The sequence below is a fragment of the Artibeus jamaicensis genome, unplaced genomic scaffold (assembly GCF_021234435.1).
Source record: "Artibeus jamaicensis isolate MK-2021 breed Jamaican fruit bat unplaced genomic scaffold, CSHL_Jam_final contig_233, whole genome shotgun sequence".
NCBI classification, from domain to species: Eukaryota; Metazoa; Chordata; class Mammalia; order Chiroptera; family Phyllostomidae; genus Artibeus; species Artibeus jamaicensis.
In genome coordinates this window covers 25,102,900-25,129,720 of record NW_026521486.1, presented here as the reverse complement: position 1 = coordinate 25,129,720, position 26,821 = coordinate 25,102,900, and the positions used below count along the sequence as shown (strand labels likewise).

The window sequence follows — 26,821 nt, the reverse complement described above, 5'->3', positions numbered from 1 at the left end:
AAATGTGTATCAGTCAGCCAGCCAATATTTACCATGTGACCAGTGTTAAGTCCTTTGCAGGGAATTTTAGAAGCAAGGCCCTTCTAGATCCTTGTAATCTAGTTTTGAGATAATTATTTGAAATAATGAGAGAATATTGTCAACATTAAAAAATGTTGACAGCTCACTTCCAATGAGAATTTAAAGCAGCGTACAGTAAGAGATTGAGATCAGAAGATACACATATTCACAGACATACACATTAAAATAGAAGAAAAGGGCAGGAACCAAGTAATATGGGGTATAGTGAAGTCTGAATTACAGTTTCCTGTTGAAAAGCTTAGCTTTGAGCTTCTTAGCAGCCAAGGTGAAGGGGAAATACTAGGAGTGGTGTAGGCTAAATAACCACTGTACAGCTGAGAGAGGGAAGAGAACTGTGTAGGCCCAGGAAGTGAGAACATGGCTTTATGTAAAATGTTATATAGTACCTGCTAGTTTCAGTGTTGCTCTGTATTCATTTGTTTTACTGTGTTTGATTTCCCTATTTAAAGGGAAGCTGCTTGATTGTTCACATACTATTCAAAAGCCTTGTAGTGTTTTGTACATAATGAATAATCATATACATTAGAAATGTGTAATACTTATAACAGAGGTGGTAAGATTGGAGTAGCCTTGAGCTATTTATCTGCCAGGGCCCATTCTTTGGATATTTGTTAGTTACAAGAAGTTTAAGACAAGGTTGATACATGTAGGATTTACGTTTGGTAGTGTCCACTAAAGCAGGAAGGAAAAGGGAAGAATTGAGCTCGGGGGCAGCAGCTCACAGCAAGCACACGTGTAGTCGTTTAGAATTGAGGCCGTCATAGTACTGGTGCAGCGTTAGCTGCCTCCAGGTGGTGTGGGATCATTTCACCCACTCGCAAGAGAAGGCTGCTGAAACTCCTCAGCAGTGAGAGACGACAGTGCTGTTTGCTGAATGGCCTGGGTTCTTGGCTCTGACAGTTGTCCGCGAGTCATTCTGCTGCATTATGGGTGTGAAGATCATGTAATCAGACAGTAACTCCTGGATCTCAAGGAAAGGGTAACAATTCCCTTGGTCCTCACTAAAGTGACTTACTAAACCTGATTTATAGTATTTTTTTTTCTTAAATTCAGCAAATAAAGTTAAGCCAGTTTGTGACATATAGAAAAGTCTCCTGGTGAAAAGTAGGGATACTACAGGTTCTACTAGTCAGCAGTTTAAAAGTAGCTTGACCTGGCGTCTTTTTGTGTTGTGACATGATACCACTGTGATTAAGTCTGTCTGCCTCCCTGCTATTTAAACAGTAATGCATGTCACATGTTTGAAATGAAAAATATTTTGAAAAACTTAGTATCTCATATCAAATTATGTTGTATACCTGTGTCAGTTATATCTAAAAACTGAGGAAAATGCAATATCTCTTAACTAGAAAAAAGTCGAAGTGACAGTCAACATGAGTAAACAAGATACTAGCTAAATCTTAAGATTTTGGATGTTACTTTCTTCATATTTTTCTGTACTTCTGAATTTTTCTGTACTAAACGAGTAGAATCATGTAATCATAATGTAGGATTTATACTCCGGGAAAGTTATTAAAATAACATAATGCAAAAATACATGATGAGCAGTACTGAATGACAGTCAGCCTGAATATGGGGCCGATTGCTTATTGACGTGGTTGGACCTTCACTGTCTTACATGTAAAAGGTGGGGAGATTATCTTCTCCTTCCTCCTTAGAGAATATCGAAAGGGAATACCTGTAAATAGATGAGGCTTTTGAGTTGTCAGATGAAAGACACTGACCCTTCTTGAATCTGACTCATACAGAAAAAGCAAAAGCCTCCAACGGATGTGTCCTGGTGCACTGCTTGGCGGGGATCTCTCGCTCCGCCACCATCGCCATTGCCTACATCATGAAGCGGATGGACATGTCCTTAGACGAAGCTTACAGGTGAGGACAGGAGCGTGTCCTGTGTGGCTGCCTCTCCACAGGCCCTGAAACATGGCACGGTGTGTGTCGGGGGGGTAACCAAATTAAAGCTGCTCATGATTATTCTGGTTACACTCTTTACAGGGGACTGGGTTTTTAAATGTCTTTCCAAAGATTGTAGAAGGATGCATTTTTATAATTTAGCATGAATTCTCCTCTGACACGTGTCTCCTCAGCTACTTTGTATGCTTCAGGAATAGCAAATCCAAACAGATCTCTGTCCTGTTGTATGAATTTATATATTTTCCTAATCAGGAATATATCATTTATTCTAATTAAACATGAGGAAAAAAGCTCCAGGTGGACTACTCATAGAATTTCTACTCTGCTACAAACTTCGTCATTTTCACTGTAAGGAAGAAACCTAATACATGCAGATATTGCCAAACTAATAATTGCCAGACCTCATTCACTGGGTAAAATCTCCTACTTCTGGAGTTGTCCAGATTTTGCAGTGTGTGATTTTAACTGGGTTCTCTGCCCCGCCCCTGCTTTTCTCAGAATGGAGGGCAGGCAGGTGACAGGAGCCTGCCAAAGCAAGGACCAGGTTTTCTTTCATAACTGGAGTCTGAGTCCTCTGCATGTCTCAGTGGAGAGAGGTGGTGAGTCTCCATGTGATTAGGAGTTAGTAAATAGAGATGCATGAAGCCGGCCTGTTTAGGGACTTTTTCCTTTCAAATTGGGAAAAACAGAAATGAGCTGCCCGAACAGCTTCCATTTGAGGAGGCAGGTGGAGGAGCTGGGCCCTCCCTCCGTCTGCATTAGCCCGTCATCCTTCAGGCTCCTCTCCCCGCATTCCTCCCTCGCCACGCAGAAGCCAGGAGAAAAGGTGCCCTGATGTCACGGACAAAGTCTTATTATGAGGACTTCACGTTCATACTTGGTACAGTTGAGCCAGCCATTTCTAGCTTTGTTAATTTGCTTTAGGTTACTCGATATCCAAGGAGATTATTTATTTTTCTCTTTCCTTATTCAAATGTAAATTTTCAGTGTAGTTTCACTCCTGCATCTTATCTTCTGAAGCGAAACCATGAGGGCCAGGGGTCGAAAGAGTGTATCTGTTATCTCTTAAGTGTCTTTATTTCTGCAGTGAAATGTAACAGCTATTTATTGCTAGTGTTAATTGGTGAATCTTCTGTAACACGATGTTGACAAAAACAGACCTTAGACCTGGTTTTGAATCCCGGTGCCATCACTTGGTAACTGTGTGATTTGGGGCAAATTACTTAAGGACTTCGGTCCCTGTGTGATGGGGATAGTTATACTGACCTGACACAGAGTGGTTTTGAGGACTGAAAGAGATAATACTCTCAACTTGATTTAAAGCATTAGCATAGTTCTGGGCATGGCACAGACAGACCACTGTAGCTGTCGTGTGGAGAATGAAGAGAAGGCACTCAGAAATACGTGCTTTGATGCTCTGGCCATCTTTTTGGGTCATTAATTTAAAATGTGAAGTGTCTTGAGGAAGGCGCTTTGGGGACTGTGAGAAGGCATGATATTGGGAAACCAAAGGGGAAAAGGAGCTGTTACACTGCACTTGTTTCTGATGGTGGCACCGAGGGTGGGGTGGGCGGGGGGCTGGTGGTGAGGAAAGGACCGTTTCAGCCATTGCATTGCAAGCTTTGGGTCCTTGAAAATACGGAAACTAAAACTAGAGCTTTTGGGGACCTGGCACCACCCCTGCTTTCTGGCATGTTCAGGGACACGTCATAAAGCTCCTCCCAATGCAGAAGCTCTTCTGTTCTCTACCTTGAGGTGTCTCCCTAACTAAAACAATTACCTTTCAAAGGTATTTGGGAGGATATGTCTAATAATTCCCTATCTCATTTATTCACTTAATATTCTTAAAGAGTAGTTGTAAAATTCAAGGGTTTTTTTTTTTTATTTCCTCTCTTCATAGATTTGTGAAAGAAAAGAGACCTACCATATCTCCAAACTTCAACTTTCTGGGCCAACTCCTGGACTATGAGAAGAAAATTAAGAACCAGACCGGAGCATCAGGGCCAAAGAGCAAACTCAAGCTGCTGCACCTGGAGAAGCCGCATGAACCTGTCCCTGCAGCCTCAGAGGGTGGACAGAGAAGTGAGATGTCCCTCAGTCCACCCTGTGCCAACTCTGCTACCTCAGAGGCAGCAGGGCAAAGGCCTGTGCATCCTGCCAGTGTGCCCAGCGCACAGCCATCCCCGTTAGAGGACAGCCCGCTGGTACAGGCACTCAGTGGGCTCCACCTGTCCTCAGACAAGCTGGAAGACAGCAGTAAGCTCAAGCGCTCCTTCTCTCTGGATATCAAGTCAGTTTCGTACTCAGCCAGTATGGCAGCATCCTTGCATGGTTTCTCCTCGTCGGAAGATACTCTGGACTACTACAAACCTTCCACGACTCTGGATGGACCCAACAAGCTATGCCAGTTCTCTCCAGTCGAGGAAGTGTCGGAGCAGACTCCAGAAACCAGCCCAGATAAGGAGGAAGCCAACATCCCTAAGAAGCCGCAGACTTCCAGGCCTTCCGACAGCCAGAGCAAGCGATTACATTCAGTGAGAACCAGCAGTAGTGGTGCCACCCAAAGGTCCTTTTTGTCTCCTCTGCATCGAAGTGGGAGTGTGGAGGACAACTACCATACCAACTTCCTTTTTGGCCTTTCTACCAGCCAGCAACACCTCGCGAAGTCTGCTGCTGGACTGGGCCTCAAGGGCTGGCACTCAGATATCTTGGCTCCTCAGACCTCCACCCCTTCCTTGACCAATAGCTGGTATTTTGCCACGGAGTCCTCTCACTTCTACTCTGCCTCCGCCATCTACGGAGGCAGCGCCAGTTACTCTGCCTACAGCTGCAGCCAGCTGCCCACGTGCAGTGACCAAGTCTATTCCGTGCGCAGGCGGCAAAAGCCGAGTGACAGAGCCGACTCCCGGCGGAGCTGGCACGAAGAGAGCCCCTTTGAAAAGCAGTTTAAACGCAGAAGCTGCCAGATGGAATTTGGTGAGGGCATCTTGTCAGACAACAGGTCGCGGGAAGAACTGGGGAAAGTGGGCAGCCAGTCTAGCTTCTCAGGCAGCATGGAAATCATTGAGGTCTCCTGAGAAGAAACACACTTGGGACTCTATTGACAGTTTTTTTCCTTGTTCACACACACACAAAAATTCCCTGTAAATCTGAAATATATATATGTACATACATATATATTTTTGGAAAATGGAGCTATGGTGTAAAAGCAAAAGATGGATCAACGCAGTTGTTCTCAACATCTGCATTTGAGAGACCAGCTAATATTTCTCTCAAGGCAAGCGGAAGGGCAGATGCTAGAGTTCCCGCAGACAGATAAAACAGTTCCATGCAGTGAATTGCACATCCTCTTGTTCTTACTGAGTCAAGTTTTATTCGGTGTTGGAGGACAAAGTCCCCTCCGTGTTCATGTTGTGCTACAGAAATCTCCAGTACTAGTCTTCGTCCCTTCCTTCCATAGTGCACCTTAGTGCTGAGACTGAGCCAGCCTGTGGGTCGGGTGGGTAGACCCTACTAGGGACAGAACCTAATGGTAAACCCAAGAGGAATGATCCCATCCAAAGCTGATGCACAGATCCAAGATCACCGGACAGCTGAGTGATTCGAGCATCATTCTCCTGTTCAGACCATTAGGGGCCTTGCCAAGATCTACTTTAGAGCCAACCCAGTACCTCAGACAGAAAGTTGGGGCTTTCACCACTACCACGTCTGGGAGCCCGTTTTCTCGGCATTGTGAATAGGTTGGTAGCTAGTCACCCTTTTCAGACCAATTCAAACTGTCTGTGCACAAATTTCCAGTTGGGCCTGGATGGAGGTGGGATTTTCCTTCCTTCTCAGCTTCGTGGAGAAAAAGAAGGGAGACCATCTAGGATTCAATGTAACAGCCAGGAATCTAGCAGCTAGTGATTTAAGCTAAGGTTGGGAGGCTAAACAAGTCAGAGAATTCTTCAAAATGGGATTGGTAATCCTGTAAATGAAGATTAACTTGCTTTAAAGCCAGATGTGAGTTTATCTGGGTGGTTAGCAGAGCAGCAGCACCTTCAAATTCTCAGCCAGAGCAGATGTTTTCCATTTGTTTCATTGCAGATATGTTTTTGTGAAAACAATAAAGTAGACTTTTAAGGGAAGCTTCCAAGAGGGAGAAAGATTAAAGAAGTTTGTAAAATTGCTGAGAAGAAGCAGGAAACTTATTTCTCAATGGTTATTTTCCCCTTAGCATGTGATAAGGGTGATATTTCTATAATTCCCTTAGACTTTTCAATTTGCTAAAATCAGGCTGAGAGAGGCTTTAGTGAGCTAGGAAGGTGAGGAGAAGGTGGCTGAATTTTGTTTCATCAAGAAGAGTGGGAAACCACAGCCAAGTCTTCTCAGAAAGTTACCTCCGTATGTGTTCAGTGGGAGGGCCACACTATACTGAGGGGGGAACGAGGTGGTCTGTCAGTCCTAGACCTACTATCACTGCGGGGTCAGTCCTGGCAGCTAAAAGTAGACAGAACAAGTACACAAGTGACAGTACAAATCTGCTTTTAAAGTCCTGGCTTGGGTTGTCACCTACAGTATGGTTCTCCTTTGAAGCCTTAATTCACGTCAGCAGCATTTTCTATTGGGGGTGAGGTGTTACCATTGTTCTTTACTGTAAGTGTAGCTAGTTGCTGACTCGTATCTCAGGTTTTTCTATGTTTGAGGAATGGACAGTCTTTTGACAAGGATGTGACTTAATGTTTCCTATGGTGACTGCTAAAACCAGCATAGAATGACATGACTTGATCGTAACAACGTGACTGGTGATGCACAGGTGATGTGCTATGTGATGTGGGCTTAAGCTGAAGGCAGAAAGAGTGAACTGCACAGGGAGTGCATTGTTACCATGTTGAAAAGGTTCTGTTAAGTCATCTGAGTTTGTTTTTCTTCATACTTTTAAATTGTGGATGTAATCAGACCTTCTCAAGGTTTTACACAGTAACTTTTGATGTGTTAAGTGTACACACACAAATGTGTAACAGCTCACTGCTTTCAGAGTTTGGTCACAGCTGCTGAACATTTTTAAGAAATGAAAGCAATAGCTCCAATGTTAAGTGTGTTTCTGGAGGGTTAGGGGACTTGGTTTAGATGAGATATCTGGGCAGAGATTTGCCCGCCATCATTTAGAATTTCTCTTGGCCATCGTCCCCTTCCTTCTTGTGACTGTGATGTAGTCGTACACTACAACCTGTAGTCCTTGATTGTTAATGTCAGATAATCAGTTCTTGGAATCAGGACTCCCATGCTGAAGGGCAGCCTGCCAGGTGCGCGCCGGAGCACGCGGGCGTCTGCGGGCGGCGAGGCGGCCGCCTCTCCTCCGCGTGCGAACCCAGGGGAAGCCCTGGAGTCTACTGGGATGATACAGAATGGTGATTTTAAAGGGCAGACCTAGACTTCTGTGTGAGAAATGCTGGGGAATGGTTTAGGACACTTGTAAAGTTAGGTGGAAAGACTGTATAAATGTTTAATATGAATATAGTGTTCTTTTGGAGTAAGGCAAGCTGTTGAATGGTTAAATTGTGCGTTTCTCATGTTGATGTGTCATGTGTGTTCATACGATGAAATAAAATCAAAACTGGTACCTGTTTATACTTAAATCGAGAAAGGACCTCTCTTTGCAGCTATAAACTTGGTGGGAACAGCAATGTCCAAGTGGTTAAAGGAGCAGTGGTAGAGCCTGTCCTGCTGATGGGTCAGAGAGGTCTTGGCTCACAATGAAATGGTGGGGCCATCAGGCATATCACATGCTCTCACTCGCACAAAGCAGTGGGTCATGAGGGATCGTGCCAGCCCTCATTCTTTCACGCCTGCACCAAATGTACACCACAGTGGAAAAACCCGAGGCACTTGGTAAGTATTTGCAGACTGATCGCATCCAGAATAAGCACAGCGTAGGGAAAATAAAAACAAACAGGTGCACATCTGCGGTGCACTGTGATGTATGTACGTGGTGTTACACTTCTGGTAAGGAAAAACGAATAGTACTGAAGGTCTGGTCTCCGTTCTTACCATGTACATCCTAATGACTAGTCTGCTTGTAAGCGACACTGGGCATGATGACTTGAGACTAAAAGCTTAGTCTCATCAGTTTGTTAGTGAGGAGTTATGCACTGAAGGAATAAAGCATTTACCTTCAGTGCAAGCAGATGGAATGACGACGATAAGAATCACAGGTGAAATCATTTGAGTTGGTTGTGCAAGGTTTTGGGGTGAAAGTCATATTTAAGAAAATTTAAAAGTAAGAAGGATTGGGCTGGGTGAGTAAAGACTAGGAGACCTGCCTTGGCAAGGACCTTGCAGAAAGATGGAGGTGTGACCAGAATAGAAGGCGTGGGGAATAAACCCTGCCTCAAGACGGGAGGTGGCAGGAGGGAACAGGTGTTTCGGGGGAGACTCAGACGAGGTGCAGGTGTTGGGAAGGCCTGAAGGTCACCTCCCCAGATCTGTTTTAAAGGCAGGCAGATTTAGGGGGTTAGTAGGCTAGTGCTGAAAGGACTAGTTAGGGTCTGACGACTAAAATGTAAACCAAGGGTCAGGCTAAGGGGAAATAAGGTATAAATATGAAGAGTAGGCTGTGCATGGTGGGACTAGTTGACAAAACCGTTCCTTAAAACCTTTCCTGTCATTTTAAGGACTCCTGTTGGGTTTTGTTTTTCTGACACGTAAGTAGGAATGTTTTAGGTCTAGTAAACAAAATTTGTCTAGATGATTCTAACAGTCTATAAATGGAAGAGGGAAGTAAGTTATTTCTAACATTCTGTGGGGCCCTTTCATCTTTGTACAGCATAATTATACTGCTTATATCTTGAAAGTGTTGCAAAATCAACTGGAAAATTATAGCACCTTCTTGGAAGATGTTTACATGTCATTCATATTGCTGCAGTTTATGTGCATAGACATCAAACTGCGTTGCTGTAAAAACAGACGTTTCATTCCTTTGGTTCCAGAGTCAGTTTGCAATGCTAGGCCACAGGAAATGGAGACTGTCACCTAGTAGAAGAGTTAGTGCAGCCACGGCCTGAATGAAAACTCGTTTCACAAAGCTCTGCGGGAGATTGTGGCTCACTACATAATAAAAGTAGCGGCAATCCTTAATGCCATCAGGCCTCACGGTGACACAACGCAGACCAAGTTCCTAAGAGTAGCAGGGCGTGCACACACTCCTGCATACCACATGAGACACAGGTTACACCAGGAGCCAATTAGATTTAGTTGCTAAAAAGTCTTGATTTTTTCATCTGAAACATGAATAATTTATCTGGTTACCCTTCCCTTTTGTAACCCTGACAGCGAATGCCTTGTATGTGTGCAAGAAGTACAATGTTACTTGTAAATGAGTGAACAATGACATCTCAGGGGCACTATGGAGCTCTTAACCAAGGGATGAAAGTCATTCTCAAATGATTGAGAAAAATCTTACACCTAAAAAGTCTACAAGAAGAAGATATTTTACTTCACTCTACAATCTTTAGTGTCCACATTTAAGGTAACTTCCTACTGAATACTGTATATCTGGGTTTAGCTGAGGTATAAAAACAAGTTGGGAACGGAAGAATTTCAACCTAGAATTTAATAGTGTTTGCTCACACCCTCACTGTCTGAAGATTCCTGGTTTTGCTTTGGGACTTGCTTGGGGTAACACCAAAGCTCAGTAAATTCTACAAACCAGCACAGAATCAGTGGCCGAAGTCAGTCCCCCAGGGCTATTACTGGCGTGTGTAACCTTGGAAGTAGCATGGTTGTAATACTGATAACGTACCATTTTCATGTATTAGAGGAAGAAGCACAGAAATAGAGAATGACAAAACAAAAATCCCACCTCATTTCCTGAGTGCAGTCCTCAAAACTCATTTCATTAAATATGCACTCTGGCAGAGAATATAATTAAGTTACTAATGGTGAGAAAACTTTGAGGGACACCAAGACACGAAATCTGTATTAAGGTACTCATGGAGTCTACATTATCACATGCTCTTAACCCCACACATCATTTTTGGGAAGTTTACATACACATAATGCAAAGAGTGAAGGTCAGCTTCTGCAGACCTACTGCAGCTAGTCAAACAAGGAGTCTGCATTATAGGGGCCTGTTTGATGGTGTTCAGAAATACAGATGAATAAGCTGACAAGCAAAACAGGTTCGTAAAAGAAGGGAGCCACAGGACACCAGGTTTGTGATTACCGAAAAGGAGGAAAGCAGCTCTCCCTTAGAAACTCAGAATTCAGAGTCACTATGCCAAGAAGCTGGACAGAGCGGAGCCAGTACAACTGAAGCCTGCAAGCAACAAGATAGAACCAGCATCTGTCTCACCAGAACCCACGCAGGCCTCCTCTAAGCCTTCGTCCCTGCTGCAGATGCCGTGAAGGAGAAGCTGGCCCAGGGTTTGGAAGAGCAGCAGACAGAGTACTCTGGGAGCTGGAGAAGCTGTGGGTCCAGCTGCTTCCCACAAGATCCATGAAATGGGCATGAGATGCAACATGGCCTGACCGATAGCAACTCTCAGTAAGCACGGTCATCGCATTACTTCCACTAACAAATCTCCTGCCCATTTGTCTTGTGGCCAAACTTAGCCAGAAATAAACAGGGATGGGAATTTTGGGAAACAGTGCAAGTCAGCCAAGTGAATGACACGGCAAAACCACCACACACCATAAATTAATTAACCATAATTCTTTAAAAAATATTGAATTTACCTTTTTCCGCTGTTCCCCAGTCATAAGTAGCCTACCTCATTAGGACTCAAATCTCAGTGAAGGCCATGTTTTGTCTAATTCATTTTATTGTACATTGTGAAGCGCAGTGATGGGACTGGCACCTGAGCCCTGAGCTCTATAAACAGCCCTGTAGAAAACCAGCCCTTCCTTCTATGAAAGCTACAAGCATGTCCTTGTGTGCAGAGCTGGGTCTGTATTCTCCAGGAACTTGAGAACAGACCATGATGGTAATGGCTTTAAAATGCCACTTACTGTCAGTCTAGGGGAAAGGGAGATGAGTATTCTTTGTATGACTTTTTTTAACTTTTCTGCCAGTTTAAAGATTTAAAAAAATGAAGAAAGCAGTGAGAGTAGGTGGGATCTAGTATAGCCATGTTAGATAGTAAACTATATTATGAAAACATTAAAACAATACCAAGACAAATAGACAACATGAAACAGTATGCAAAGAAAGATCGATGGACTGGAAGGCAGTCCAGAACCAGGTCTCTACTGTGCGGAAGTGTAACACTTGAAAGAAGGGGCACCGCACGTCAATGGAGGGAAGACACGCTATCCGATCAGTGTTGCTGTCTTCTCCTCCGTGGCATCGCCCAAATAACCCGAGCTATTTAATAGGTTTCTAGTTACAGAGCATCTTTCTTGATTTGAACTCTCTAATGGATTGCTCTAGAAATGGTTTATGGCCCCATTAAAACCCTGACCATCACCAAGAAGACAGAAGATTCCCAAATTGTTTTTATGAAGTCAGCATCATCCTAATCCCATAACCAGATAAAGATATAACAAAGAAAGGAAACTTCAGGCCAATATCGCTGATGAAGATAGATGCTAAAATCCTCAACAAAATATTGGCAAACTGCATCCAGCAATACGTTAAAAAGATCATACAGCATGATCAAGTGGGATTCATCCCAAGGATGCAAGGATGATACAATATTCACAAATCAATAAATGTAATATATCACATAAAACAAAAGAAAAATCACATGACCATAGTAGCAACAGATGCCGAAAAAGCATTTGATAAGGTACAATACCCACTTATGATAAAAAAAAAAAAACACTCAGCAAAATGGGAATAGAGGGAGCATTCCTCAACATAATAAAGGCCATATATGACAGACCTACATCCAACACTATACTCAAGGGTAAAAACTTAGAGCTTTCCCACTAAAATCAGGAACAAGACAAGAATGCCTGCTTTCAGCACTCCTATTCAACATAGTATTGGAAGTTCTAGCCACTGCAATCAGACAAGAAAAAGAAATAAAAGGCATCCAAACTGGAAAGGAGGAAGCAAAACTGTTGTTTGCAGATGACATGATAGTGTACATAGAAAATCCTATAGACTCCACCAAAAGACTACTCAAGCTAATAAGTGAATTTGGCAAAAACAATGGGATACAAAGTCAATATTCAGAAATCAAAGGCATTTTTGTATACCAACAATGAAACATCAGAAACAAATCAGAAAAAAATTCCCATTTGATACAGCAAGTATAAAATAAAATACTTAGGAATAAACCTAACTAAGGATGTAAAAAACCTGTACTCAGAAAACTACACAACGCTAAAGAAAGAAATCAAGGAAGACACAAACAAATGGAAGCATGTACCATGCTCATGGATTGGAAGAATTAACATAATTAAAATGTCCATACTACCCAAAGCAATTTACAGATTCAATGCAATCCCTATTAAAGTACCAATGACATATTTCACAGATATGGAACAAACATTTCAGAAATTTATATTGAACCATAAATGACCCCGAATAGCTGCAGCAATTTTGAGACAGAAAAACAAAGTAGGAGGGATCACAATCCCTGATATTAAACTATCACAGAGCCACTGTAATTAAAATAGCCTGGTCCTGGCATAAGAACAGACACACAGACCAATGGAACAGAACAGAGAGCCCAGAAATAAACCCAAGTCTCTATTTGACAAAGGGGGGTCAATATTTGACAAAGGGGGAAGAAGCATAAAATGTAGTAAAAACAGCCTTTTTAACAAATGGTGTTGGGAGATATGGACAGCTACATGCAAAAAAAATGAAACTCAACCACCAACTTACACCATACACAAAAATAAATTCAAGGTGGATAAAGGACTTAGATATAAGCTGTGATGCCATAAAAGTCCTAGAGGAAAACATAAGCAGGAAAATCTCAGACACTTCATGCAACAATATCTTCACTGATATGTCCCCTAAGGCAAGGGACATAAAGGAAAGAATAAACAAATGGGACTTCATCAAATTAAAAAACTTCTGCATGGCTAAAGAAAACAGCATTAAAATGAAAAGAGAACCACCTATATGGGAAATCATATTTGCCAATGATACTGCGGACAAGGGTTTGATCTCTAAAATATATAAAGAACTCACATGACTCCAGGAAGACAAACCACCCAATTAAAAAATGGGCAAAAGATTTGAACAGACACTTCTCCAAGGAGGACACACAGAGGACCGAGAGACATATGAAAAGATGCTCAGCATCACTAGCCATCAGAGAGATGCAAATTAAAACCACTATGAGATACCACTTTGCACTGGTGAGAATGGCCATGATAAACAAATCAACAAACACCACATGCTGGTGAAGTTGTGAAGAAAAGGGAATCCTAGTGTACTGTTGGGAATGCAGACTGGTACAGCCACAGTGGAAAACAGTATGGAATTTTCTCAGAAAACTAAAAATGGAACTCCTTTTGACCCAGCAATTCCACTGCTGGGATTATATCCTAAGAACCCTGAAACACCCGTCCAAAAGAACCTATGCACCCCGATGTTCATAGCAGCACAATTTACTATAGCCAAGTGCTGGAAACAACCTAGGTGCCCATCAGTAAATGAGTGAATTAAAGAGCTCTGGTACATTTACATGATGGAACACCATGCAGCAGAAAGAAAGAAGGAGCTCCTACCCTTTGTGAAAGCATGGATGGGACAAAAAAAGCAAGCAAAATATAACCAAGGACATTGAAATTAAGAACAATCTAACGATAGCCAGAAAGGAGGTGGGAGGGGATAATGGGAGGAAGGGTTTTCAGGAAAAACTATAAAGGACACATGGACAAAACCAAGGGGAGGCGGTGAAAGCAAGAGAGGGAGGTGGGTTTGGCTGGGGTTGGGAGGGAGTGGTAAGGGGTAAAAGCAGACAACTGTAATTGAACAATAAAACAATTTAAAAAATAGCCGTGGCTGGTGTAGCTCAGTGGATTAAGCTTGAGCTGTGAACCAAAGGGACTCCGGTTTGATTCCCAGTCAGGGCACAAGCCTGGGTTGCAGGCCAGGTTCCCAGTGGGGGCCATGTGAGAGGCAACCACACACTGATGTTTTTCTCCCTCTCTTTCTCCTTCTCTTCCCCTCTGTCTAAAAATAAATAAATAAAGTCTTAAAAAAAAACAAAAAAAACTAAAACTAAAACCCTGACCATCAAAACGCATTACAAAGACAAACTTTTCACCAGCCTGGCCCAACAGAGTTTAAAGGTGTAGCTCCCACTCCCAGCACATTGCTTCCAATCCCCCACAGCCCCGCAGACCACTTTACCTCCTCAGGCTTCTGTCCCCGCCCCACCTTACTCATGGGAAAGAGGCCCCAGTGCCCGGGAGGGCAGAAGTGGTAGCTGAGGGCTGCCCTTGGAGAACGGTAGATGGTACCCGGCCTCTTTCTGGGGCTCTGCTTTCTTCCAGCTTTGCCTTTCCGGGTCAGAGGGCATGAACAAGCTTTGCTTTTTTTTTTTTTTTTTTTTGGTCCTTAGAAAACCCTGGAAGCTGTTGTTGTTTTCATATGTCTGAATTTTTTTAAGTTGTTTTTTTCCATTTAGCTTGAAATGTCCATGTTCTGTCACTGCTAATGTAGTTCAGAATATAGTTCATCCTGAACTGTATCCATTCCGGACTACATCATAATCCACTATCTTTGTCCGCGTACTGTTTCAGGGTGTTTTCTTCTGTTCTATATTTTATTCTGGGTTCTAAGAACCTCGCAAGATAGTATCTGATTAAAATCCAAGATTTTTAAAATTTAAAAATCCAAGAAGCAGATAAAGTTTACCTGAGATATGCTAAGTTAAGGGAGATCATCTTAAATCTTATGAATATTCTCATGGCTGTTTCTGACATTGCGAACACACCTCTGAGGTTTGGAAGAGCAAAGGGAGCATGGGGAGACCTGCACGACACCCTGGCCTGGCCCCGGGCTCCCCTTCAGCCCCCGCTCTCAGTCTCGGTTTCCCTGCCTGGATCTGGTCCTACATTCCATTGCTTTGCTTCTTCAGTCTTTTTTTTCCATTAAGACATTTATGATGTGCAAAGTACTGCATGAAGTACTTTTGTGGTTACTCAAATCGCTTCATTTCCTAAACTCCCATAGAATTTCAGCAGCATTTTGAGTTTATTGTCTTCAGAGAAGCAGGGCAGGCACTCTGCAGCCACTTGTGTCCCCAGCATCTCAGACGGGCTCCGTAAGCACCTGCTGAGCAAGTGCTCTCAGGTGCCCTGTCAAGGCCTGGCCATACCACAGGTTTGCCAGGCCTGGAAGACGAATGCCGGCTAGACCTTGTTACGAAAACTGGAGTCCAGCCAGGGCTGATGTAATAAAAGGAAACCTACACTATAGCCCAAGGAAACTAGTTATCAGTGGGGAAGATGAACCGCTGAGGGTGTGCAGAGGGAGTCACCAGTTTGTGATGATGACACATGAGGGACGCCACAACCTGACACACCACAGGAACACCCGTGTTTCACCAGCGTGGGACAAGGGTGCCTCAGACCAGGTCTGCTAGGGTGGCAACAGGGCAGGAACAGTAACAACACACAGACCTGGGTTAAATTACCTCTTTATGTGCAGAGCCCGTAACCCAGTGAGCCTCGTGAGTAAAATTTCATGGAGGCATCAAGGACACAGAGCTTCTTAGAATACTTCTCCCCTTCTCTCTATATTTCCACTCCACACACCAGACTAGATAATATACACTCTCAATTACAAAATAAAAATAACTCCCAATGCAGAGTTCTTAAAGAATTCCTAATGAAACTGTTCCAAATTCCATAACACCGAGGATGGGTTGGGTTCATTTCTCAAAGGGAACTGCATCGAGGAAAGGGGGCAGAAGGTCAGAGTCAGGTTTCTGGGCCAGGGGAGCTGCTTCACCTCTCCTTCAGCCAGTTTCAAGCCCTGGCCACATGGTATGACTTTGGTTCCAAACGTCCTCAGGGTATCAGTGGTGCCGGGCTCTGTTCTCACAGGCTACCTGCCCGGTGGGAAGGGAGAAGCGCCTCTACAGCTTGAGCTCTCGGTCCGGCTTCATGCTGAAGGGCTCCAGCCGCTCGGCCTCCGGCAGCATGCTGTTGAGCCTCTCCATCAGGGGCACGGTCTGGTCGATGCCCATCTGTATGCGGCGGAGGATGGCGGACATCTCATTGACTTTCTGGATCTGCTCCGCGTATTTGGCATATCTTTTCTGGCGCTCTTGCATGAAGCTAAAGAGAGTTTCTACAGAAAGATCTATCTGCAGAAGGAAAAGAAGTGAAGTGCATTAATGTAGTTCAAACAGGTCCTTTCAAAAGTGTCAGGTGATCAGCATGCCTGGCACGAGAGACAGAGTCCCACACTTGACGTCAGGTGGGCGCTCACAGGCTTCAGGGGAAGCGCTGGGGGATTAAAACACCCTCCATGAACAAACCGTTACTCAGAACCATCTTTAGAGGGAGACGAAGAGACGACTGTCTCTGGCTCTGTTTGGAAGTGGGAGCCACTTACTCCTTGGGGAGACCCTGAGATTTCTATCTCGACCTCTCCATGTGGAAGATTCCTGAGCCTGGAAACCAGATGAACCCGGGTTTGAACCTGGCTCTGCCACGCGGGCTGACAATAATTATGCTTTGTATCTCAGGCCTCCATCTGCAAAACAAGGGCCAAATTCCAGAGTCGCACGGTTGCTGAGGGGATGAAATAACATGCAAACAGTTCTAGCATGGCCCTTGGTGCGACACAGAGAGGCTTTAAGATGTGTTCTTCGTGCCTCCCGCTCTTCCCCGAATGGCTGCTGGTGGGCGAAACTGCAGGAAAGGAGTGGCTCTCCCCGCAAGGCCCAAAATGCCAACCAAGGCTCAAGTCCGTACCCTGTGAGGCGACCTGTGAGAACCGCTCCACCGGGCCCCTCTCCCGGTTAGATAAACGGTAGGCTCTGGGCTCCCCTTCTGGGACCTCTTGCTTCCCTTGGTGAAGTTCTTTGCGACCTTCCATCTGCATAAAATAGCGGGAGGGAATCTCCGGCATGCTGGATGCCTGCACCCCCTCCTCTGAGCAGACCCCACATCCACTCCCTCCCCTTTCCTTCCCCAGTCAGGAAAGAAACGGTCAAACCACCAAGACTCACTCTGCCATCCCGAAGTTCAAATGCCACCCTGCCCTCCTCTCATCTATTCCAGAAGCACGCCCCTTCCCCACCCAGAATCATGCAAGGTGCTGGCACTCAGTCCTGTTACCACAGAGCCTCTGAAAATGGTGTGATCAAAACAAAAACAGAACATGTAAGAGACCAAAGCTAACCCCAAGAAAAAAGAACCAGTTCTATTTTTATATGGTGTCTGCGTGGAGAGGAATGGTGAGCAGGCAGGTGTTAGAACTTAGTGCGTGATTTCTGGGTTGGTTCTTCTCTTCCTTCTCTTGTTTTTAAATGACTCAGGGACATAAAGCAAGTGGGAGAGGGGGTGCAGATAGGGAAAGAAACATCTGAATGGGAAACCCCAAATAATGGGGAAACAGTTGATACCTTCAGAGGGTTTTCTGCAACCTGTTCAGTCACTCAGCACTTTGGAGGTGGTGAGCCAGTAAATGATCAGGTTCCTGACAGCGGAGTGCCAGGTTGTTTTAGGATGGCGATTCACTCCAGCACCTAGAAATACTCCACCTTCTGAGACACAGTGGGAGATGTGGGAGCCAGTGGGAATCCTCATAAAAACCAGCGGGGCTCATTGAACACCTGCTCCAGAATGCAGCACCTTCTCGGGTTATCACGGTTCACTTGGCAGGGCATGCCCATCCTCCAAACCCCCAACTCTAACAGACTAGACATGTACTTGAGGAGTTTATCTGAAACGGCCTCTAGGGCTCTGATTTAGCCCATCTGATGCCCTTGGCTATCCACCCATTCCCCCTAATTCATACTTGATCAGACAGTTTTTACAACCCTGTAGGCAAGGTGTTTGTCCAAATGGCATTCACTTCCCTACATATTTCCACACCCAGCTGGGTCCCATGGGTAATGTAGCCAAGAGCTTTGTTCAAAGCCACATCGTATTTCATGCTTATGGGAGAATACATCATTCAAGCATGCTGTTCATACATGCTTATAGTATGTTTTCCAAGAGTCAATTCCATAACAATCCACACAAAAAAAAACAAACCAACCCACAGAGGAGGCTGAGTGACCTTCAAGGTCTCAGAGAACAGAAACAAGAGGGACCTCCTCAGTCTAGCATCTTCCTTTCACATGCATTTCCTGAGCAAGAGAGCGTACCATCAGTGATACATGAGATTTTAGCCAGAATGGGGCTTGGCACTAAAGAACGTCAAAGTGTGTGATGGAAAAGTCATTGCCTCTTAAGCCTCTTCCCACTTTTTCTGAATGCTATAAGAATGTCTCAATTTGGTGCAAGTTAAGACTTTAATACCTGGAGAAGTATATAATAAAATTGGTGATACCTATTTCTCATTGCTCTCTTGAGGCAAGACTGTTCCCTAATCCCTGTCTTTGTCTGTGGCAATGAGACACAGTTCAGACTTACTCTCGCACATCTGATGTGACTTTAGGCAATAAAGTCAGTATCTAATGAAGTTCTGGATCTTACCATTTTGACAATTTGGGACTTATCCTTATTCACCTTTCCTATTTCTATTTTTAGCATAAGGATTCTAGAAACATGAATATAATATACATAGTCAACAGACATTTATTGAGTACTACAGGGTGCACCATGCAAAGTCCTAGGTATATAGATGCTAAGAACCAAAACTATTCACACCCACACAGCTTAGTGTGCATTAATATGACTTTTCTTTTCCACTCCTTTGTTAACGTAATTCTACTATTCCAGAAAACTCAGGCCCAGAAAGAGAAATGTTGCAAATAACTTTGTTTCAGGAAATTCCAGAAGCACCATTTAAATGTTAGAAAGAAAAAAAGGTGGAGGTTTTCCAATACAGAGAATGACTATTCTCCACAACTCCTGCCCTGAAACCCTTGCTTTGCTGTGGCCACATGACTGAGTTCCAGTCAGTGGGCTGCATTACATACGTGGGAGTCTCTAGCTCAGGCTGTTAGCGGGCACACACTCTTTGTATCTCTTCCGCCTTGTCTTGGCCCCTTCTTCACTCTGCTGTTGCTGGGACGTGGATGCCACCCCCTCAGACCACAAGAATAACTAAGGTCACATCATCGGTTAGGCAGAAAAGTCCACCAGAGAAGTCTGAGTCCATGGGGGCTTCTGTGGCTGAGAGCAGTGCTGGGCATGGGGCAGAAGAATGCATTCCCACTCTGTGGAGGCCACTGTGATTTCGGGTCTCTGTAACACCAGCTGCATTTAATCTTTTACTGACACAAATGAATTTGACAAAGTCCCTGTCTTGAAGAAACCAAATATTTACTCTCAAACTCATATTTCTAACTGTACCCTGTATATTCTATGTTGTTTTTCATGTCAGTACATTTTGAAGGACAGGTAGAAAAGGAGGTGAGATTATTTGGGGGGTACCTGCGGGCTTTACTAACACATTAGATTTCTGCAGAGCATGCTCAAAGCTGTCCCAACATCCTGCATGAGTGGTACAGCCTATTTGCCCTCATGGTCAAGCCACTACCAGATATCGATCCAAAATATTAGCACATCAAATCCAGCAATGTACAAAAGAGTAATATGTCCTAACCAAGTGAGGTTTATCTCAAGGATGCATGCTTCTGCAGCATCTAAAAATCAAAATGATTTGCCATTTCAACAAAATGCAGGTTAAAAAATCATATAATCAATTCAATAAATGCAGAAAAGCATTTCAACAAATTATGAATAATTTCAGCAAACTAGAAGCAGAACAACAGTCCCCCATCTTATAAAGGGCATCTATGAAAAACCTACAGCTAACACCAGTTAGTGGTGAGAGGTACTTTGCTCCCTAAGATCAGGACAAGGCAAGGATGTTCACTCTCATCACTTCTGCTTAATATGGTATAGAGGTCCCAGCCAGCACAATATATCAACAGATGGAAATGAAAAGCACAGGAATTGGAGAGGAATGAATAAAAGGGGCTTTATCTACAGATGGCATGATAGTACAGGATCCAGCAGAAGTAAGACCTGCTTGAATGTGGTTGGTAGGGTAACAATATGGCTGTAATAATTTATAGTTTTAATTTGAACATTTCACCTAAATGTCATATGGTGTGCTTGAGTGTGATATTGTTATATCACAGAATTGCATGCTTACGATTTTTATAATAAAAGATTTTGCAATGAAAGGGGGTATCGTTGGTGCTGGACCTTGTATATTTACAAACTCTTAAGGAATCTACCAAAAATGAATAAAACTAACACAGGGGTTTTGCAAGGTTGCAAGATGCATGGTCAGTATGCAAAAATCAATTTTACTTCTACATACTTGCAATAAACAACTAAACAATGGAATGAAAAATACTATTTAGAATGCATTAGCAACATGAAATTGGGAAAAATTCAACACACTATGTACAAAATATACTAATATTACCTGTATACTAATGTTATAAAACCCTGCTATGAAAAATTAAAGAACTTAAAAACTGGAGAAATATACCATGTTCACAAATTGGATGATTCATTACCATTAAGATGTCAATTCTTGCCAAATTGATTGATTCATTTGCATTGTGAATCAAAATTCTAGAAGGCAATTTTGGTAGGTATTTGATAAGCTGATTCTAAACACATACGCTGGCCAAAAGAATTTTGAAAAAGAGCATAGTGTGTACATTTATAGTATTTGATTTCAAGACTTACTACAAAGCTGCAGAAATCAGAATAGTGTAGTATCGGCACAGAGGCAGACATATATCAATAGATCAATGAAACTGAACAGTGTAGAAATACAGTTAAACATATTTAGTTAATTAATTTTTTAAAGCAAAGATTTCAAGGTAATTTGATGGAGAAAAGGAAGTTTTTCAACTATTATTGCTAAAATGAAGAGATACCTACACAGGAAAAAATAAATCTAGGCCCCTATACCTCACTCCATGAACAAAAATTAACATGAAGTAGATTGCAGACCTAAACATAGAAGCTAAGACTTCTAGAAGAAAACACTGAACAAAAACCTTTGTTACCAGATTTCTGGCCAAGATGGAGGCATAGGTAGACACACTGTGCCTCCTTGCACAACCAAAAGAAGGACAACAACAATTCAAAAACAAAAACAACCAGAACTAACAGAAAACTGAACTGTATGGAAGTCAAAAACCAAGGAGTTAAAGAAGAAACTTTCATCCAGACCGGTAGGAGGGGTGCAGGCAGGCGGCTGGCAGAGAGGACCCGCGGCAAGGTGGCGGCTGGAGGGCCCCATGAGGCGGCGGACGGTGGAGCAGGGTGCGCAAGGCTGCAGTTGGCCTGCAAGGCGGCAGCAGGTGGACCCAGCCAGGTGGTGGATTGCAGACTGGGCAGTCCCACGTGTGCATGCAGATAAACTGGGAGAAACAACTAGGGAGTGAAACAGACCGCGCAACCCAGAGCCCCAGCACAGGGAAATAAAGCCTCAAACCACTGACAGAAAACACCTGTGGGGGTTGAGGTGCAGGGAGAAACTCCCAGACTCACAGGTGAGTTTGTTGGAGAAACCCACAGGGTCCTAGGACATACACAAGCCCATCTACCCAGGAATCAGCACCAGAAGGGCACAACTTGCTTGTGGGAAGTGGGGGAAGTGACCAAAATCCAACAGAAAGTGGAGCAAGTGCCACTGTTCCCTCTTGGACCCCTGCCCCACAAACAGCATCACAACCCAGCAACTGGGTTGCCCGGCCCTGGTGAACACCTAAGGCTCCGCCCCTCAATGTAACAGGTGCAGCAAGACAAAAAAAAAAAAAGGTCCAAATGAAAGAAGAAAGCTCCAGAAAAAAATACAACTAAGTGACCAAGAGATAGCTAACCTATCAGATGCACAGTTCAAAACACTGGTAATCAGGATGCTCACAGGATTGGTTGAAAACACAACCATCTAACACAAATTAGATGAAAACTTACATGTATGACCCAAATGGACATGAACTAAAGGGGGGGAATGTGGGTGGGAGGGGGCATGCAGGGTGGAGGGGAATGAAGGGGGAAAATGGGACAACTATAATAGCATAATCAATAAAATATATTTAAGTAATTAAAAAATAAATCTGGGGAAAAAAACCAACAAAAAATCTTTGCTACTTAGGGTGGGCAAGGATTTCTTAAGACAGGTGCAAAAAGCACTAATGATAAAAGAAAAAAAATCATTAAGCTGAGTTTCATCAAAACTTAAAACTTCTCTTTGAAAGGCACCCTTAAGAAAATGATAGGACAAACCACAGACTAAGAGAAAATATTCATTATGTGTGTGTGTATATGTGTATATCACACACATACGCATAATAGACATACCCAGAATATATAAAGAACTCTTATAATGCAATATTAAGAAAACATCCAAATCTGGGATCCTTCCAGAACTGCCCTGGCATCTCTATCATAAAAACGTTAATTGAATATCTAAGGGGAAAAAAATCATCTCTTAAGATCTTTAAGGAGAATCGAGATCCCTTCTAGGAAGGTGAGCCTCCAACTGATCAGTTAAAGATCAACCAAGTTTATTTTTTTTTAAAAGTAGGGGAGGGGCCAATGAAGAGCCACTGGAGATGAGTGAAGATCACGGGGACAAGGCCTGCAGGGGACCCTGGGGAGTGGGAGCTGGCCCCTCTCGGACAAAGGACCCAAGGAGGTATGAGTGGAACTCGTCTGAAGATTGTATCCGAGGGCACTGTTAAGCAGACTGGACTACAAGTCAGGAAAAGAAGGGTAGGTGGATGTTAGGTAACCAGTCAGTTGTCTGAAGAAAACACCCTTGTTGAAGGCCTGACACAGTGTGGAAAGAAGACAATTCTGGTCAGTTCTCACACCACTTTGAGGATCACAGAGGCTTCCAGCTCATGACCAACAGCACCCTGAGTCCAGTCCTTTGTCTCTGGATACTCACTGCTGTCGAATGAGAAGCAGCTGTCGACACGACACCCACACCCACACCGAGGCTACACACCTAACCTCAGCGGGGGCCTGTTTTGTGGAAACTTCCATCCTGCCTGAGCTGGAGTGGCAGAAAAAGGATTCTGTTTCAAACTCATTGGCTTAAATACTCAATAGTTCAGCCCTGGCCAGGTGGCTCAGTTGATTGGAAGATCATCCCGTCAAAAGGATGAGGGTTCAATCCCTGGTCAGGGCACATACCTAGGTTGCAGGTTTGATCCTCAGTCAGGGTGCGTATGGGAGGCAACCAATCAATATTTCTCTCTCACATCAATGTCTCTCTCTCTTTCCCCCCAACCCCCGGTCCCTTCCTATCTCTCTGAAATCAATAAAAGCATATCCTCAGGTGAGGATTAAAAAATATATTTAATAGTTCACATTCTGAGCTGCAGCCAGAGCTTTTACCTCAGGTGTAAAATGACCATCCAGATGCTTCAAATATTTAGATATTTGGAGGCACTGCCAAGTTCAAGTTGAGTGACTCAGAGTCACTTTGAATGGAATGGGCTTCTCAGGAGAGGAGTGGGCCTCTATAGAAGCAACAAAATAAAGAATAAATGTGAGGCTGAGTAACCAACCATTCTAGCTTTATGACCAAGTACTGTATGTATAGTTTGCAGATGAAGACACTACTGTCAAACAGAACTGGGGCAAAATCTTGGTTCTGCATATGATTGATTATCTGTGACCTTGAACCAGTTACTTAACCTCTTTGAACCTCAGCTTCTTCACCCTTCAATTGGGGCTAATAGTTGTACCTGCCTCACAGGGTTGGTGTGAGGAGTGATAACACATACAAAACACCTAAAGAGCCCCCAGAATAATATAAATTATAAAATTAACATAACTGAAACAGAAACTACATCTAGAAACCTCTTCTACATGAAGAATGGAAAAGCAAGGTAAGAAACGTAATAAATAAGAGCAGGAAAACAGGGGCAGCATACTGAGGTGTCCAAGGAGGCACCGTCCACCTCTGCTGCTCAGGCAGGGCGCTCACGGCTGTGACTCATCTCTGCTGCGCTGACTTCACGGCTTTCACAATCACTCAGGTGGCAATTTACCATTGTGTGTTTTTTGCTGACATGTTTTATTTTCGTTCTAAATTTCTGTTACTGAAAATCTTACAACAGAGTCGTATTACTCATCCCAAAGTTTCCCGAGAGAAACAGTTCATACTACGTAATAACTGAAATCATTATTTGCCCACAAGTCCTTCCCTGTGTTTTCAGTCTGTAGGTTCAGCCATGAGAATGAGTAACTGTCACCACTGTTTGGTGTTACATAACACGGTAAAATACAAATACAAGGGTGCTGACGTGTATTTCTTTTTCAAAAAATGTTTTGAAAGCAGACAGGAGAGCTTTAATATAAGTATCTTCTCCAACAAGAGCACAAAGCTTAACATTTTTTGTAACATAAAGTTTCCTGATAAAATAAGTTTTGATGCTGATGTGGGACGGGTTGGTCATCCTTTGGAAGATGGCTACATGCTTGATATGCTTTCCTTTTCAAAGAAAAGGTAATCTTTCTAAAGTAGTGATACATATTACAAAGGCCTATCGTTTTAAGTTAGAAAAGATGCATGACCCAACAATAAGAGCCTCATCTAGATACTGTACATCTTCTAAAGTCTAAAACCTTAAGTGAAGATATGTCCAAGATGGCCAAAAACAAGTTTAATAAATTTTTCATGGGTCAAAAGACAAGTGAGCAGGTAAACTGTGTTCCACAGTTAACAGAATTCAAGTCAACATGATCGGTAGGCTGTTGCTTTTCCTATCCACCCCAAGTTACTTAGGTTTACAAGAGATGTCAAAAACAAGGCAGACTGCTTGCAAGGGTGTCCAACCTGTGGCCTGCAGGCCGCATGCAGCCCGGGACGACTGTGAGTGCAGCCCAACACAAAATTACTTAAAATATTATGAGATTTGTGTGTGTGATTACACATCACAGTATAGTTAATGTGTAGCCCAAGATAACTCTTCTTCTTCCAGTGTGGCCCAGAGATGACAACAGGTTGGACACCCCTGATTAAGGACTTAATGGAGATTACATATCTGACCGTCTTCTCGAATTCTGAATGCAGCCCGGCTCTGCCCCTCCTGTGAACGGCCATCCTCTGTGCTCCAAAAAGGTAATGACTAGTAATACACAAGTCTGCTCTTTCATGGCAAGTTTTTCTGGTTAGAGGGGCTAAAAGAAAAGAATGGCAATTCACCCTGTGTTGCAGCTATCCAAATAATGAATTCTGAGTTCAGCGTCAATCTGTAGGGACCTGGCCATGACTCCAATGTCTATTTGAAGGTGGACGTTTTACTGATTTTTAGCAATGCTGGCTCACCCCCACCCCAAGTTCTTGACATGGCTATAATTCATTACCATAAAAAGAGAGAAGGCTTGAATTTAAATCCCACTATTTGCATGACAAGTCACAAACTAAGTCAGTCTCAGCTTCCACAGCAGTGCTATAAAGGTTACAAATGAGAGGATGGATGTATACAAGAGTGATCTAAAAATAGAGCTACAAAACTGAAAGTTTGTATTATTATAACAAATTCCACTGAATGGTCAAATATGCTTGGAGACTGGTTTTTCATAATACTAAAATACAATTAAGAAATTCTCAGATTCTATGATCCCATTCAAAGGAAAATGCTTCAATACTTTACATAAAGCTTCTCCCTTTCACATGTTCTGAATCTCAGAGCTACCAATTCTCCCGATTAGAGAGCAGTTAGTATAACTATATAAATCAGTACTCTCCAAAGGGCAAAATCTGGTGTTGGAAATATAGCTCATTTCTCCAAAGAACATCTACAAATGGCCAGTAAGTAGATGAAAAGATGTTCATCCTCATTAGCCTTTAGGGAATGGAAAATCTTAACCACAGAGAGATGCTCCTTTACACGGACTAGGATGGCCAAAATAAAAAGACAGATAATAACAAGTGTTAGTGAGGATGTGGAGTAGTTAGAACCCTCACGCACTTTTACTGAGGATGTAAAATTGTACAGTGCTTTGGGAAACAGTTTGGCAGTTTCTCCACAAGCTAAACATAGAGTTTCCATATGACCCAGCAATTTCACTCCTAAGTAAACACTCATGAGAACTGAAACATATATTCACACAAAAACTTGTATGGAAATGTTCATGGTAACATTGTTCATACTAGCTCCAAAGTGGAAACCCAAATAGCCATCAACTGATGAATGGATAAACAAAATGTGGTGGATTCATACAATGGAATATTATTCAACCATAATAAGGAATACAATACTGACACAAGCTGCAAGGAGAATGAGCCTTGATAATATCAGGCTAAGTGAAAGAAGCCAGATGCAAAAGGCCACGCAATTTTATTTATATGAAATTATCAGAATAGGCGATCCATAGACATAGATTAGTCTCTGTAGATTAATGGTTGCCTAGGCACAGGAGAACAAGAGATGGGGAGTGGCTGCTACGTCAGGCTTTCTTCTGGGGGTGATGAAAATGTTCTGGATTAGACGGTGCTGTTGGCTGCACGGCTGTGTGACTAGACTAAGAACCACTGAACTGTGCACTACTATAAAAGGGGAAAAGGTACCTCCAAATAGAGTTCTTAGCACTCTCCTGGAACTGTCTTTGCTTGTTCTTAAACTGACTCCATAACGGCCACATTTTTAATCTCACTTCTGATCAGAGACACCTTCTTAAGGTGTCTCTTCTACTTGAAGAACTTGGTGCTTGGGCTCAGTTGCTCTGGCTTTTATCCATCAGGTACCTCCTGATTTTG

At 43.1% G+C, this 26,821-nt stretch overlaps 2 protein-coding genes across 7 annotated transcripts in view; one reads left to right on the top strand and one right to left on the bottom strand.

Moving 5' to 3' along the window:
- The window catches only part of DUSP16 (dual specificity phosphatase 16), a 94,252-nt gene extending 86,655 nt beyond the window's left edge, over positions 1–7,597 (top strand). For all 6 annotated transcript variants that reach the window (XM_053661642.1, XM_053661644.1, XM_037136584.2 and 3 more), the window contains 2 exons: positions 1,830–1,953; positions 3,896–7,597. In XM_053661642.1, coding sequence (XP_053517617.1) covers positions 1,830–1,953; positions 3,896–5,072 — 1,301 coding nt within the window. In that variant the 3' untranslated portion in view covers positions 5,073–7,597. The remainder of the gene's footprint in view (positions 1–1,829; positions 1,954–3,895) is intronic.
- Positions 7,598–15,572: 7,975 nt separating this feature from the next.
- Positions 15,573–26,821, bottom strand: part of BORCS5 (BLOC-1 related complex subunit 5) — a 72,873-nt gene continuing 61,624 nt past the window's right edge. The window contains exon 4 of the mRNA XM_037136585.2: positions 15,573–16,256. Coding sequence (XP_036992480.1) covers positions 16,026–16,256 — 231 coding nt within the window. The 3' untranslated portion in view covers positions 15,573–16,025. The remainder of the gene's footprint in view (positions 16,257–26,821) is intronic.